The 16534-nt window shown below is 57.3% G+C and overlaps 1 protein-coding gene across 2 annotated transcripts in view; it reads left to right on the top strand.

Moving 5' to 3' along the window:
- Nucleotides 1–16534, top strand: part of VAC14 (VAC14 component of PIKFYVE complex) — a 67124-nt gene that overhangs the window by 37914 nt on the left and 12676 nt on the right. For both annotated transcript variants that reach the window (XM_076349461.1, XM_076349460.1), the window contains exon 14: nucleotides 5372–5504. In XM_076349461.1, coding sequence (XP_076205576.1) covers nucleotides 5372–5504 — 133 coding nt within the window. The remainder of the gene's footprint in view (nucleotides 1–5371; nucleotides 5505–16534) is intronic.

The following is a 16534-nucleotide window of genomic DNA, read 5'->3' as shown; positions in this document are numbered from 1 at the left end:
TTTTGCCGGGGTGGGGGGAGGATTTGCCTTTTTTACGTCTCTATTTTTATCCCGCTCCGCAAGGCTTCGCCGCCCCGTGTTTGCAAAAGCTAAAATTCAAAACATCCTGGGGAAGGCTGCCGGGGGGAGCCGCCGCGCAGATTCCCACGTCGCCGCCCGGGGTTTCGCCGAGCACCATCTGGCAGCGCCGACTCCCACGCCGTCGGCGCTCGAGCCGAGCCCCGTGCGGGTTGAAGGCTCACGGACCAGCTCCGGCTGCCGCCGGGTTTATCCCAACCGCTCCCGGAGGAGCTGAGGGACATCCTTCTCCGGGCTGAGCTGGAAACGTGATGCCCCGGGGAAGGTGCTCGGGTGGGAAGGATGCTCGGCCCCGCCAGCTCTTAGCTCGCCCTCCCTATATCCGAGCTGAAATTGCTTCAGTTAGGGATTGCGGTAAATCATTTTAGCTAAACTGCCGCAAATGCCCTTGTGGATACTCTTTAAACAGCTTACCCAGCTTTAGCTGGCTTCGGAAAGGAATCAATTCTGGTCCAATCTTACTTAAATTTGGTTTAAGGGGAGTTAAGCAAGTCCGCACCGGTTTTAATTAAGGCCAGTTTGAAACCAATTATGGTAAATTAGCGGAAGTTGCGTTTTCTGCCAGGATGAAGTTCAGCACTTTGCGGCCGAGGTGGGAAAAGCCAAGTTCGTGTCAGAGTCTGCCAGGCCCCCCCGGAGCAATCTGGGGACACCTTGGCCACTGTAGGTCTCAAGACGGCTCAGCCCATCAAGCAGCCAGACGTCCCGAATGTTCCAGGCTGCTATACAATATATATTTATAAGGGTCTTAATATAGATCCCTAATTGCCTGTCTCATTTGATTTATAGTGTGGCCGCGCGAGCGCTGGGAACGGTGCAAACCGCTGGTGAGCGCTGGGGGATGCACCGGGGCTTTCAGCAGGCGTTCGCCACGCTCCGCTCGAGCTAGCACCCATGGGTGGGGGGGATGGATGCTGGTGCTGGCTTAGGCGGTGCAAGAAGCCCGCTCGTGTCCCTGGCTCTACCCCAGGCTGTGAAGCTTGCCTCGGGAAAGGATTTGTTAGCCCAGCACCCCGCAATGCAGGAGGCTGCTGTAGTCATTGGGAAGGGTCCAGGCTGGCTGGACGGCATGGACTCATTTCAGCCGCAGAGCTGCAATTTCCACCTGCCTTTCGCAGGCTGTTTCACTGCTCTGATGTGCCCGTGGGCCCCAAATTCCCATTCGTTCCTATTATAGCTGATATCTGGGCTGAGTTTCATCATTCCTCTGAGCAAGGATCTTTCTTCCAGCTCCTTCCCCCACGCCAGTAAAAAAAAAAAAGGCAGCAGAGCCGTGACGTGCCACCAGCCCCGCTCGGGGTACGTTAACAGCCGATCTGGCAGGTTACGGATCTGCAAAGCATCGCTTCGGGTGAAGGGGGAGAGGTGCAAGCTTCGGTTAATTAAGCCACAGTTTTCATAACACTTCTCTCTGCTTGTCTCTCGTACTTCGTAGAAACACTTGACAAGCTGCTCCTACGGTTCTGTCGAGCCTGGGATGCCGCTGCGCTGAGCCGTAACCCACGGGGCGATGAGCTGAGCGCCGGGCTGCGCCGGGAAGGGTTACACGATAGCAAACGAGGTGCCAGCCGTTCCTAGACATCCTGTAAATGCAGAGCAAATGGGAAGTTTGGAGGATTGGGAGGTTTTGCAAGAGAAACTTTTTGTCTGCTTGGAAGAAGTATTGCCCTTTTAAACTCCAGCTGAGATTTTCATCGTCCTTTTGCAGCCTGGGAGACTCCTACACTCTGGTTTCTCACCCCCGGCGTTACCCCTGGAGAGCACTGGCAAGGCTGCTCCGGCACGGCGTGCCGTGGTGGAAACCTTCCTTAGGGACACGCAGGCGTAGCTGCTGGGCACCGGGTGGGCAAGGGATGGAGAAATGACCCCTTTGGAGTTCGGTCTCGATGCTCCCAGAGGCAAAGGTTGATGAAGTGATCCCCTGGGGCATGTGGACGGTCACATCACGCTTTCGTCTCCTAAAAAAACAGGGCTAAGACTTGTTTTTGCCATCTGTGTCCTTCCTTGCTCCCAGCTCCCTGACCAACTGCCCGGCTTCCTCCAGGCTGGGCAGGAGGGTCGGAGGTTCGGGAGCGGGTCGATGGAAGAAGATGACAGAACTGGAGGCTGGAGGTTGATCGTCCTGCAGATTGCAGCCGGGATCTGATCTCCGAGGTGATTCTGGCTTCTGGATACCCAGCTGACCCGGCGGATCGTTCCGAGTCTCCAGTCTGAGATGAGAGAGATGCTGCACCGCCTCGGGAGGGCAGATCTGAGGGTGCTTCTGGCTGGTCTGTCTTGCACCGGCATTCCCAGCCGCGTGGCTCCTGGGCTTTGTCCTGTGCATATCGCTGCTGGAACTCCAGCGACAGGAGCGCCGGACCTTTCAGGGAGCAGAAGAGTTGCTGCCTCCTCCTGTTTTTCCCTTGGGATGTGTTTTAGGATGTGTAATGGTTTGGGCTGTCACTGGAAGGCATGCGAGGCGGTGGTGAGGTACAAAGCTGGCTTTGCCGTGCGGAGGGAGCGATGGCAGAGCCGCTGCAGGCACTGCCTGTGCTCCTGCCGAGAGAGGCCAGCCCCGGCAGCAGTGCCGTCCTTGATGCTGTGGGGATCAGAGAGACAATTTTGAGCGTCTTAAGAAGGGAGAAACTCCAAGATCAGACTTTCCCCTGGCAAGCTACAACGTTGGGGCATTACTAGCTGGTGGGGGTGAAGGTGTGATGTCCTACCTGCTCCTAGCTCTTGGGTTGCAGCGCAGCTCTGGTTTGGATGCCTCGGCACTGCTGACAAAAATGGACAAAAAATATCACTTTTGCAGCTTCGAAAGACAGATTCCATCTGCTCTTCACCTCTGCTCCCCACCCTCCGCACCAGAAAGAAAAGCAATGCTTGCTTTTGAGGCTCTGCCCACGGTACAGGCTGGGAGATGCGAGGCTGAGCCGCGGGCAGGCGTGGTGTGAAGACAGAGCTGCTCCGTGTCGCCTTGTCCAGACCATGTCTCTTCTCAACCCGCTTTTGAGCAGTGCTGAGCAGCTGTAGTGACGACACGTGGGGCACGGCTGTATTTTCACGCCAGGTGCTCCCTGCCTTCGAACAAACGCACCTTTGTTTTGGAGCGCATCGGCTCAGCTAGATCCTATTTTTTTTTTCCCAGATCATCTTCCCCGCAGCTGAGGGGAAACACGATGCTACGGTGAACACTTGTGCTCTGGGAGATGCCTGCTTCAAAGCCTGGTTTGGGGTTTCAGATGCACCAAGGCGGGGTGAACACGTGGCTCCAGCGGGAAGGAGACACCAGGTTCTGGTCCACATAACCTCGTATTTTATTTTCCTTTTTCTTTGGCTGCGTATGTTCTCTCAGATGCTAAATGCAAGCATGAGGAAACTGCTCTGGCTGAGCCCACGTCTGCATCTCTTGTGTGTCACCGGGACAGGCAGGGTGGAAAACAGCCCAGTGGCTTTTCCATCAGCTTTCCTGGGTTTTGGTGGCTTGATTGCGTCTTTAATTGGCTGCTCCATGCTCTGCTGAGTCTCGGTAGAAGCAGACAACCTACATAAATCAAACTCTTCAGGTTTCCTTCGGTGAGCTGATGGAAATACTGGCTGTTCTAGGGATGGGGGGAATAACCTTTGGGGCGCTCGTGTGCGCCAGCTTCCCTCCTTACCACGGTTAGACCTGGTCTTTCCGTAGGAGGAATTAAGGGAGAGAGGGCTCCCCGTGTTGCAAAGTCGCCTTTAAAAGGCTCTCTCCAAACATTTGCATTGAGCGTGCTAAATAAACCATCTCCCCTGTAGTTTCGCTGTGGGAAAAGCAGTCTTTACCTGCCAGCTCCCTGCACTTGTGGGTTTGAAGGGCTATTTTTTCTAATGCTCTCTGCATACCCTGAGCTGGGAGATGCCCCTTTGCCGGCCTTCCCTGGCTACCTGCCCCGCGAATAGTCTTGGACCGAGTTAGGACATCTTACCAAGCGGGTGCCGCAGCAGCGAGAGCCGCCTGCGGCAGCAGCCCATGCACCTTACAACCCGGAGCACCGTTTGCTGTTAAACGAGCAATAGGAGCCCAACAAGAGTGAATTTATGGCCCTGAGAGGTGCAGAGGGGGATGCTGGCTGCTTGGCAGAGGCTTGCCAGCTCCGGGTGCCCTGCGCGACAGGAGGGTGCAAAGCATCCCTTCGCCATACTGCTAGAAATCCTCTGGCCCCAAGCGAAGTGCCTAAGGAGAAGACACGAGCGAGCCTTGCGTCCTGGAAGCGCGTTGGGTCTGGGTGTGTCGGAGCACATCTAGGCTCTCCTGAGCACACCAGCTCTCCTTGCCATCTCTCCTCTCTCTGCTTTCACATCCTCCCCCTTCCCTCTGACCGGGGCACTTCCCGCACCTTCCTTGCTCGGAGAGTCCGGCCACTCTCATTACCTGTAATTTTCTGCCTTTGAGACTTATAAATGTGATCAGTGATAGCTGCTGCCTCGAAACGACACCTTGTTTGCCTTCTGGGCAGAAACCACGGCTGCTGCAAAAGCAGCAGGCGGGTTTGTGCCCCGACCCGGCAGGCACTCCAGGAGCAGGGATGCTCCAGGCTGGAGGGACAGCTGCTCCTCCGTGCCAGTCTCCCTTTCCCAACCTTCAACTGCTTTTATTTATAAAGGGTTTTTGCAAACAGAGAACAAAGAAAAAAAAAACATTTTTGGTACAATCTCTAAGCTTGGAGCTCTGCTGTGGTTTGACCGGTACTTTATGCTAGCCCCGGGGCACGGTGTATGTGACACTGTTGCACCAAGTGGCTCCTGCTCGGGGGGCATCACATCACCGAGCGTAAACTGGGGGCCGTGCCATGACCCGGCGTGTCTGCCGCTACGCACGCGCTGGGCTCGGGGCTTCTGTGGCACGTGGGGCTGGATTAAAGGCTCTTCAGTTCACCAGCAATCTGGGTTTTGGGACGAGTGTACATGCCGTATCCGAGGAGACGGGATTGCCTATTGATCGAGAGCCTCGGGCTCCCTTCTCCTATCAGCTACTGAAGCTGAACGGCTCTGGGATGATCTCCCAAAAAGCCCATTTCATCCCTGCGTGCTGCTTGAGGGGCTGGGACCACCACAAGATGCTTTCCCCTGGGATGGAGAGAGCTGTGGCAGGGCCAGCTCTGCTTGGGCCGAGCAGATGTGGTTATACAAGGCTTGGAAATGTTCTTTTCGTGCCCCAACCCTCCTCTGCCAAGTGCTGTGACCGTATTTCGGGTGTCCGCTCTCCGATTGAGACTGCTTTGGCAAGAGGGCCCCGGCTGCTCTAATTTGCTCTCCCCTTCCCCTGCCTCCCCAGGTATGAAAGCCTTGGAGTGCTCGCCCTCTACCCCCACCATGAACTCCTACTTCTACAAGTTCATGATCAACCTGCTCAAGCGCTTCAGCAGCGAACGGAAACTCCTGGAGACCAGAGGAGCCTTCATCATCAGGTCAGAGCATCCCACCAGCCTCACCGAAGCCCCCGAGCACGCCCCGGGCAGGGTGGGCTGGGGATGATGGGGTCGAGCAGCCCAAGCACCGAGCTCCCTCGGAGCCAAAACTGTTTCATACAAGCCTCCCTCGCTCGCCGGCAGATGGTTTTAGAGCAAACGGGACTTGCCTTTCACATGTCGAGGCACCGTATTTCTCATTGCCATGCCCAGAGGCAAAGTAGCTCCTTATTAAATAGCATTGTCAGAGCCCGTTCTATTAAGAAACAACTAGACCAGCTGGAGCACGAAGACAGGCTTGGGCTCGGGGTGCCAAGTCGAGTGAATCCCTCCACCCGGCTCGGCGTGATGCTCGCCCAGCAAAAGTCTCGTCCTCCAAAGCTGCGTGTTTCGATGCTCGGAGTTGGTAGGTTTTGCTTCAGCTTTTTAAGGAGCTGCAGTGGAGGCTGGAAAGCCAAGCATCGTGGCAGCGGGCAGGGCGTCGTCTTTAATGCAATGTCATCTGGGGGAAGGGACACCAATGCCTCGGCTCGCTGGGAAATAATGAGCTTAACAGTTGAGGCAAGGTGGAGAAATTGGTGAGGAGGTTGGTGGGAGGAGGGGGCAGGACCCGACCCTGGGTTTTCCTCCCTTGCTTTCAGGGAGGTGGCTTCAAAAATGAACGTGGGGAGAGCGAGAAACCCAAGCCATGCTCCCATGGGAGAAGAGAGCTGCCTCTCCGAAGGCGGAGGGGTGCACGAGCTACCGATGGGGGGGGTCCCATCACCGGGATCGGAAAATAAAGTGTGCAGAGCTCTTAAAATCTGCTAAGCCGAGCTGGGTGTTGAGCTGTACCCGCTTGGGCAGCAGTTTGGGCCCAAGTCTTTGGGCAGCCTGAGGGCGCGCTGCAAAGTTGCCGCTGGATTCATCCCGTGAGTGATGAACGTCGAGGCGAAGCATGGCAGGTTGCAAAAATGAGATGAAAGGTGGGCAGGGCAGGGTTGCAGCCGCTGTTTGGGCTGCAGAGCAAGGATCTCAGAGGTTTTCCCCCACTTGCATTAAATTTTAATGTAATACATTACATTTCCCCCCAAAAAAATCTAGCGGAGCATATGTTTTCTTGCTTCTGATAGGAGTCTGGAAGTGTTGGGTTTAATCATACGGGGATCTAGGAATAAGACAGAGGAAATATCCCACTCGTAGCGTCCCCTCTCTTCTCCCCCGTCTGCACAGCCCCTGGTTTGAGCAGCCCTTGGCAGGGGAGGCAGCCCTATTCCTCGTTAAGGGAGCAGGACAATTAGAGCAGTAGTGAGCCTGGGCAGGGTCCCATTTAAAAGCTCTCCCGTATCGCGGCCACCTCGAATTTTTCCCTCCAGCTCTGGCAGGGTGAGCCTTGGCTGGCGGGGCCGGCTTTCCCAGCAGCCAGCCGGCAGTGCGGTGGGACCGGCTCACGGCAGTTCAGCAAGCCGGGGCTTTTTACGGTGACTCATGCCCCAAAAAATCCGGTGAAGCAAAAAAAAAAAAAAAAAAAACCACACACACACAAAAAAAAACCCCGACTGTCCTTTGTCAAGTCACGTTGTGGCTCACGTGGGGTAGATGCAGGTCTGGAGCCAAAGCGGTGGTTCTGGGAGGGGTGAGCCGTGCCCTGGGGTACTAGCGATTAACTCTGAAACCTACTGATGGCGGTTGAAGCGCTGGTATTAACTACATCTCTGCTGCCTCCAGGAAAAGCAAGATGGGAATAGAGGAGGAAAACTTTTACAGGACTCTCTGGAAAAGATTGATCTCTTGCCGGAGAGACCCAGTGAACGTGGGAGCTCTGTGGTGCTATTTTTAGCCACTTTTCAAATTGAAGCCGTATGCGCGTTCCCACGTTACATCCCTCCCTTGTCCACGAGCCAGCTCAGCTGTTCCGCGCAGCGGGGTGAGAAGCCAGCCTCATGTTTGACTTAGGAGATGCTGGTGATGTTTCGTCCTGGGCTGGAGAGCACGAGGGGGATGCTTGAGAGACCAAGACAGCGTATGCTAAAGCGTGGTCCTCCCCCACCGCCGGCACAAGCCCTTTACTCCCCGCGCACCACCCATCATCTTCCCCTCCCCTCCGGGACCACCGCTGCCCTTTCTGCTGCTGGCCGGCCCGGGAACGGCGAAGCGGGGAAGGAAAATAGACCTGTTAAGTTTAGGCAATGATTTCCAGCTGAAGGATGAGTGCTCAGGGGAAAGGGAAAGGGGGGACAGGGTTTTTATTAAAGCACAGCGCAGCAATTTTCCCTGTCACGGTGCCAGTGGGCAAGTTCAAAGGTCCGTGAGGTCAGGCGGAGGGGCTACGGTTAAAGGTAGTTTATTTTCTAACCCAGCTCAGGCTTGATCATGCCCGGTTGCTGACTCGAAAAGGACTTTAGCCTCTCTCCTGATACGTCCTCGGAGTCCTGGAGGCAGAGGTTACGGTACGTCCCGTGCTTGAGGACAGGAGTGTGGTTTGAGCAGCGATCTCTGCAGGAGCCCACAGAGGTGGGAAGGTCTCTTGCTCTGTTAGGGATGTGTGGTCCCCGAGAGGTGCAGAGCTGCTCCGGTGCCTGCCCGCCACGGGGAGATGGGTGGGAGAAGCACCCACAGCCCTCCCAGGCAGAGGTGGGGGCTGTTGATGGGTGGTCTCACCATCAGTGATCCCGGTCCCAAGCTGGGTATCTCGAGATGGTTTGCCAGAGAAGACAGGGTGGAACTAAATGGAAACATAAACTGCCTTTAAAGTAACAGGCAAACAGTTCCAAAAGCTTCTGCCATTCGTAAGGAAGAACCCAGATCATTTCTTCTCCCTTGCCTGGGGCCAGCGGGCTGGGGGATAACCCAGCACTGGCACGTGGTCCCTCTGCCAGTGCTGCTGGTGCATCCAAGAGGTGCCCTTGGAGGTGCCCTTCTTGGTCTGTCGCCTTCCCCGGTGGGATCCAGCATGGCATCACCAGATCAAACCATGGTGTGATGCCTCGTCCGTGCCACCACCCAAGGGGACCGCACGGAGGGAGAGCCTACAGCCGCGGCGGAGCTCACACGCCGCGCTGAGCCCCGGCAGGAGGAGAAGGGAAGGGAAACATCTAGGAAAGGGCTCTTCAGGCCTCTTCAAAGCTGCTTAGATGCCTCATGACCACCTGGGAGAGGGACCCTCTTTGTGAAGGGATGTGCCGAGGGGGCTCCAGTGGTACGAATCACCCAGAGTCTCACACTTTCCACCCCTCTCCCCTTGAGGAACCGGAGAGGTGGCAAACCTGCTCCCATGGTCTCTTCCAAGGATTTTTTTGGCTTGGCATCAGTTTCCTGCGTCGCAGCAGACGGTTTCCTTTGGGGGTTGGTCTGTCTCTCTCTCTGTCACTTGTGACTTTTTTTAGGCTGGAAGCCGGTAAAGTTATTCCGCCTTCGAAACTCAGAATTCAAAGCGCTGCCTTCTCCTTTCGAGCCAGGCATGTTTGCACTCAAAGGTGGCTCCCAAAGGGCTGTTGGAGGCAGGAGCATCAGCCGTCGCTCAGTGTTACCTCTCACCTTGATGGGCAGACCCGAGACCTTCCAGCCTTCTCGCTAATTGGGAGCTATCTGCCCTAGCTGGCACGTGGCCGTCCTGGACTCAACGGAGCCCTTAAGCAAGAAGCAAATATTCACATTCAGCTGCTGGCCTCCTGACGATGGCTTGGAGCAGCAGAAAAATGCAGCGGAGCTTCCAAAGCATCACATGGCTCCTTGGAGCGGCACGTCTGTCCTCCGGGCAAGGACCCTGCGGAGGGAAAGCTGCTCAGCCGGTCAGGAGGCAGGCGGTGGAGCGGCACCGAACGTTTCAGCCCACGCTGAGGTTTACAGGCTGGATTTAACGCTTGCTTGTTGGTACCAGCTCTGTGGGACGGGGGGGTTAAGCGAAAGGCTAAGCCTTACCCCACGGACATCACTGTTGTTGCTCAGAGCACGGTCTGAGCATAGGGCTAGCTGCCCTAGCAGCTTGCTGCCCTTGGGAGGAGCCATCTTCTCCCCGCTCGTCCCTCCCCAGGGCCGGTTGTGCGGCCCCCGTGCTGTCCCCAGGGTCTGTCTGAGCTCCGGGAGCCGGTTTAGCTCGCTGGCTTTTTGCTGCTCTCTGAGATGGAGCAGCTCAGGCGTTCGTGGCTGATGTACCTTTGCTAGGACGGTAAATGAACCCTCCAGGCTACAGGATGTGCTCGAGTGGCTGGAGACATCCCCGCGTGCATTGTCTGCGGATGCTTTGAAGTGCAGGGCTTAACTTTTAAGCCCAGAGAGGCCATTTTCTCGCCGAGCAGTGGCACCCTGGGGCACGAGAGGACGCCTGAGTCAGCACTTTGCTCCCCAGGCAGGGGCCCGTGCGCAGGGTTTGTCTCAGCTTGTTTTATAGAGCCGTTAAATAAACCTCCCCGCTGCCTAGCACCTTCTCATGAGGCATTTTCTGAGGTTAAGCTGCGTGGAAGGGGCCCTGGGGTGACTTTTCAGCCACATCCCGTGCGATGCACACGGCGGGGCTTGGCTGTTGGACCGAGGATGGTCCTTCACTTCTTGGGGGATGCTTGAACCCCGTGGGGGGCAGCCAGGAGGGTGGGCTGGTTCTCCATCCGTTCTGGAAGACGTAGGCTGGAGCAGATAAGCTTATTCAGCCAATTTATGGCATTAGCTGGGGAGCTGGAAAATCCCAAGTCTCGTGATGGGGCCGCGGGTTTATGGCTCCTGCAGACGGGAAAAGTTCACCTGGCTGGAAATCCTGCCTTTTCCTTGAAGTCTCAAAGTCCTGCCGGGATGAGGCCAGTGGAGGGCTGGATAGCAAAGAGGGCAGAGCTGGGGACAAACACCGGCATGTCACCTTGGGTGCGTGAAGAGCTTTACGGTGATGCCCTTGGCATGGGGCTGGGATGGCCGGTCCCCTCTTTTTGGGCAGGGAGGGGACTTTTCTGCCTCAGAGAGGCTGGGGCTGACCATGCGACACCCCTTTCTCCCCCAAACAGTAGGGGGGGAAAAAAAGCGAAGTGGATTTGAACCTGCTAACCGGGATGGGGAATCGGAGAGGGCGGGGGAGCGGAGGGCCGGCATGTCCTGCAGAGCACAGACATCTGATGCTCTTGGCAGGCAGGCAGTGAGGAGAATGTTAAATGGCTTTTTGCTTGGCCTGCCTAGCATTCCCAGGGCCGTTGCTCTCTGTCTGGGGGGGGTGGGAAGGGAAGGGCGGCCTGCCAGCATCCCAGTGGGGAGGGCTCTGGGGAGGGAGTGGGACGGGGGGGTTTAGCCGCAGGCTCAGATAATGAGGGATATGCTGGGGGTCCTGTACGGAGCTGGTCGGTGTCGGCTTTGGTGGCGAAGGGATGCCGAAGCCCCAGGGTGCCACCATCCTGCAATGATGCACTGGCCTCCTGCCCCGTCCTGGCCCCCCCACCCCGTCCTTAACCTCATCCTTTCCTCCTGCCTCGCTGTCCCACCTCCCAGCCCATCACCCGCCCCTTGCCGGGTGATGCTCAAGAGCTGGGGCTAACCAAAATCCTCCTCTTCTCCCAGGCCTGGCTGCTCCCGGGCTCCCCTGGACACGAGGTTTGCTTGGCCAAAACATCTCGATACCTCCCGATGAGCTGGATGCTCCCAGGTCTGGGATGCGGGATCCCCTCCTGCTCCTCCTTCCTTCGGGTGAGCCGATGCCACCGTGCCCCTTCCAGCTCCCAGCGCCAAACCTGTGCCCTGAAAATCCCTCCACCGGCAAGTGATTCGGGGCCGGGGGGGGAGCGCGTGTCACCTCTTCCTCTCTCCCACCCTCCGCGCCGCTGCATTGCAGAACAAAACCTGCGTTTGTTTTCGCAGGAACCGCTCGGCTTGTACTCAGCAAAGTGCAAAAAAAAAAAAAAGAAGGGGGGAAAAAAAAAATGCAGCCCCTTTGATAAACTGTGATATGAACTCGGGTAAAATCCAAACAGCTGTGAGCGCTACAAGGGGAGCTTCTGTGTCGGGAGGCAGCGAGCCTGCGAAAATACACTGCTCTGCCTGCCAGGATGCTCGCTGGCCGCCTGCCCTTCTGCTTTAATGAACTGTGCACTCTCCACCCCCCCCCTCGTGCCTTGCAGAAAGGAGGAACCGGAGAAACCTTTTTATTTATTTATTTATTTTCTTCCCGTTTGCAAAGCAGAAAGCAGGGCTCCCTCCCGTCCGAGCCCCAGGCCGGGCACAGGGCGATGGAGCAGGGCGGCGAGCATCCCCAGCTCTGCACCGAGGTCTATGGGCTTCTCCCCGCTCATTCCTCTGCGCCTCCCTTTAACCCCTGCCCGCTCCCCAAAATCTCCTCTCCCCGGCTCTGCCTCCACCCAGCCATGGGAAACCCCGTGGCCGGAGATCCAGAGTGGTGTTTTAGTGGTATGGGGAGATCCAGGCTCTGCTTTTACACGTCTCCCACTGCCCCAGCCGGGCACGGCCTCCTCTCGGGCTTTGATGTGAATTTGGGGTGGGAGCCGGCAACCCTGCTGTACCTCCGAGAAGCCCCAGCTCTCAAATTGCCTATTTTACATCATGCGATGGGCTCTGCAAGCCCAAGGGAGCATGTGCTTAATGAAGGTTTTAATTCACTGAGGCTATGGGGCATCATGCTGGGCTCTCCGATACCCTCCGCAGCCCTGTGGAGCGGGAACTGGAGGTTGGAGGCCAGAGGGGGGGACCCAATTTCCTCCAGGCTAGAGGTTGGATCTAGGCTTGCAACACGCTGGGAGCCATCAGCGGCGTGACCTTTGCGATGGAGAAGCCCGGTTGCTCTGCCTAAGGATGCGCCTGCTGGGATAGCAGGAGCTGGGCCAGCCCCTGCCAGGCCCCCCTCCTGGGGCTGGACCCCCCAGGGAAGGACGGGAGATGCCTCCACTGAGCCATGGGGGCTGGAGGAGCCGGGGCGAGGGGAGAACCAGCCCCTGGGAATGAGCTCGCTGTCCTCCCCGTCGAAGCTGCTCCGGGACTGGCCGTACTCGGAGCTGCCTGGAAGGATTTGATAGGGTTTCCTGTAGAAAAATGGGAACCACATGTGAGCGGCAGCGCCGGAGTGGGCCGGGACTAATTCGGGTCAGCGAGAGGATGGAGGGGAGGAAGGGGAAGTGTGCGTAGGGGAGGAAAATCCTCCCAAAATGGCCAAGTTCCTTCAAAGGACAGGTCCCCGGGGGGGGGATATTTGCTCCGTCCCAGCGCTTTCCCTGGGATCCCAGCAGGAGCGCAGCACCGGGGCCGGAAAAGCAGGCTGGGGAAGGGGGGAGCCGGGAAAAGGTGGATTGGGCGGCGGGGAGAGGAGCCCGCAGCTCCTGTGCTTGCTAACCATCGCGTTCCCTGGAGCAGGGCTTCAGCACGAGCAGCTTCCAAGGTGTCTCCCAAATTTTCCTTGCCCGGCCGATGGGGTGAGGACCCTCGTCGTGGGGAGGCAACGGTCGGTGCAGGCGAGGGGGGTGGTTTTCGCCGTTAGCTGCTAAATTAACCCATCTGATCACATCGGTCGGGGCTTGGGGGTTCTAGTGGTGTTTCCTTCTCTTGCTCTGCAAATGTGACATCTCGGTTTATTCATCTCCATGGAGGGAAAAGCCAGGACACGGAGCCTGAGCGAGGCTGAATAACAGCATTTTTTTCCCCCCGTCTCTCTTACAGGGGATCTTGCCCGGGATTATCCCCAAGGCGCAGGGCACGCTCGGTTAAAAACCTGAAGGCAGGGCTGAGTGTTTTGCCTCCTGCTGCTCTCATCAAGGGATTTTTCCATTCCTGGCTGCTTTCGAGCATCTCGCAGCCCATCGGTCTCTGCTGGCGACGGGCGCGCAGCCCTCCCTCCTCACGCGCCGCCCACCGATTGCAGGCACAAGCGGCAGGCGGGCGAGGATGCTCCGGCACTTCCCACAGTCACGCTTTGCCGCAGGTTTCCACCAAAGGCGGATATTCGAAGCTGGATGCTGCCCCGGGAAGCGCTCACCGCAGTTGCAGGCTCCGTAGCTCCCATCGGCGGGTCCAGCCGGCCGCTCTGCTCCCGGGATGGGATGTCCCGGGATGGGACATTTTCCACTCCCTGCTGAAAGCGTGGAGCTGTGCAAAAACCACCCAGGTTGGAGCTTCTTCCTTTTGGTGCTCCTTCCCTTCGGTGCGTGAGCTGCTCTCGGTGCTCAGCTGCGCCTGGAACAGGTCCCCTTGTAGCTTTGGGTGCTCTTAGGGTGTTGGCACTGCAGGGAGCATCCAGCCGCTCTCCTCTCGCACATCTGCAGGCCTTGGAGGGTTAGGGGGAGCGAGGCTCCTCAGGCTGCGTCCCCCGCGTGGGATCCCTCCAGGGATCCCAGCTCCGAAGGCAGGGCGGGCGTCAGGATCCACCCCGCGATGCCGAAAGGCAGCGAGAGGCGGCAGGCACGGAGGCAAGCCCAGCAGTAAAGCCAAAATAACATCTGGGACATCTAAACCACAGCATAAATGGGGGTATTTTTTTTAGCTGACACTCTTGAATCCGGAGCGCGGCCGGGCTCACTGAGTTACTCGCAGGCACCTCCTTTCCTGAGCTCTAGGATGTGCTCGAGCGTCCCCACTCCTCCTGCTCCTTCTGTCCCTTCTCCCCAGAGTCACACAAGGATTAGCACTGCTTCGGGTGCCTCTGCACCTGGATTTGAGCCGGGCGAGCGAAATACAGCCAGTTTGCTCAAGCAAAGCAAGGGAAGAGTCAGCGGCGGGTCTGGGGATGAGTTCCGAGTCGAGGTATTAGCAGAAGAGATGAGGCAGCTCCTGGGGCACGCTCGTCCCCGAGCCGAGCCGACGGGTCCCCGCCTGCTGCCACCCGTGGGACGCTGCCACCCGCTTCCAGTCCCTTTTTTCTTTCCTTCTGGAAAGCTTCACCCTCAAACACGCAATGTATTCCTGCCGTACTCCACCCGCCAGCTGGTCCCTCCGCTTTCAGAGGTCTAGGGATGTCCAGCGGGACCATCTCCCCCCCAAATTTGCCTTCCCTACGGGGAGGATGTAAAGGCTCCTCCACCTCTAGGACAGCAACCTGCTCCTCAGCCATGCTTTTAGGAGCAAAAGCACTTTTATTTCTTCATCTTAAAGCAAAGCGGTGGGGAAGGAAGGGGAAGGGTGAGCGCGGGGACCACGGCTCCCATCTCTCTGCAAGCTGTGCACGCCCCGAAGCGGATCAGCCTCTCCCGGCCCCTGTTGTCACAGCTTTGCACCCGCTCCTTTAACCTATTTTATTTGCAGCAAAGAGAAATTATAGGGGGAGAAATAAGGCGCTTGTCAGTTTTCTTGACAATTAGGCCACAGCTGTCAGCCTGAAAGGGAAGCGTACGTCTCAAAGGAAGGATCTGCTGCTGCTTTATGCATCTCCCCCCCCCCTCCCCAGCCAGCCCCTACCCTTCCTCCCCTTCAAAATAGAGGATGCTTGCCTGAAAACGTCGCTGCCCGGTGCAGGTCCCCCTCTGGGGTCAGGCTCTGGAGGGCTCAGCCGACCATGAGTCGTTCCCCTCAGCTGGGGAGGTGGGCCGGGGCCGGGGTTTCTGCTCTTTGCAGGCAGGTGGTGGCGGAGCCAGAGTTTCAGCCCGGCCAGGCGCATGCTGTAACGCTGCTGCCTGCGCCTCCTGCCCTGGGGCTTGAAGCCCCAAGAGTCCAGGGCGAGACTTGCATTTGCCGTCCGTTTTGCCGTCGAGTCATCGGCAGGTTTAAAAGTTGGAGAAGAGATGCCTCGGGGGTTATATTTTTTTGCTTTCCTGGAGGATTCCAAGGGGAGAAGCTGCCTGTTTTCCGGGTGAGCCTCCTGTAGGTGCTCAGATGTTCCTAGAGCATCTTGTAAGCTTTGCAGGTCCTCGACGACTGCGTGCTTGCGGGCAGGATAGCTTTATCCATGGGACACGCTAACTTGGGCAGCTGGAGGCTGGTGCTGGATGTGGGCTTCCCCTTGGAGGAGTTGTCACATCCATCTGTGTTATGCGTAAGAGTTGGGCAATGCCTTGGGCTGAGTGGACCATTAAGTTTCCAAATTTAGTTATCTCTTAGCTTCTGGCCCATCCCAGAGGATATTAGCGGTTGATCGTCTTCTGTGCTGAAGACAATCAGAAGAAGAAACGGAAGAAGTTGTTTGAAGAAACTTCTTCTGAAGAAACTCTTCCTTCTCCTTGGTGTTTCCCCCTCCCTCTTGTTCGGTATGGAGCTGTGGGTATTTCACTGATCATATAAGTGCCCGGAGGTGTTGGATATCTGCTTTATAAACTGAAGGTGACTTCTTCGAAGGGCGCTGTTTTGCAGGCAGCCAACGTCTGGGGTGGGAACAAGGCTGGGTTCATCACGAGTCAAGGTGGACATGCCCAGGAGGTGACTCGCAGCTTTGGTTAGGCAGGTGGGCAGTGGGGGAGCCATCCTGCCAGCCGGGACAGGGACCTCCCGGCAGTCCCGGTGTCCGAGGGGAGCATCACAAGGAGCAGAAGCCGAGGGCTGAGGCTCTGCAGGACCGAGATGCTATTTCACCAGCTGAAAGGAAGAAGGTTTGAGCATGACTCTGCCCGTGTCCGTGGCAGTTCTCAAACCCCCGGCACGTCATCTGCACCCGGCACGGCATCGCCAAGCCATCCCTGGGGCAGCAAGCGGCCCCGAGTACAGGGAGTTCAGGGCGGCTGGATTTGGGCTGCTTTCCCTGGGAAATTGGGACTGTGCAATCACACCCTGGGACTCTTCATCTTTCCCCATCCTGTGAGTGTCTCCTGGCTGTTAAAATCAAGCCTGGCAGTATAAGTATGCAAGAGGTTTGGTTTCTGTGAGCTCACCAGATCTGTATGGACACCCCTGGGTTTCAACTTGGCAGTCCTAAATTTTCCATCCAGTGAGAACCTCTTGGGAAGTCACCATGCGTGGGTGGCCCACGGTGTCCCCGAGCTGGCTTTTTGCCCTGGCTGCTGTCTCCCGAAGCCCGGCAGCGTTGGGTCCAGGGAGCTGCTGGCTTTCCCCTGGCTTGATGTTGCTTGTCCCACCTACGGAAAGGGGCTCTGGTTTGCAGAGGGGAGCGGAGATGAGCCCTTACAGCAGTGCCGTGCTCTCTCGGGGAT

Source organism: Aptenodytes patagonicus, chromosome 11, assembly GCF_965638725.1.
Source record: "Aptenodytes patagonicus chromosome 11, bAptPat1.pri.cur, whole genome shotgun sequence".
NCBI lineage: Eukaryota > Metazoa > Chordata > Aves > Sphenisciformes > Spheniscidae > Aptenodytes > Aptenodytes patagonicus.
This window is presented reverse-complemented; position numbering and strand designations above follow the sequence as displayed.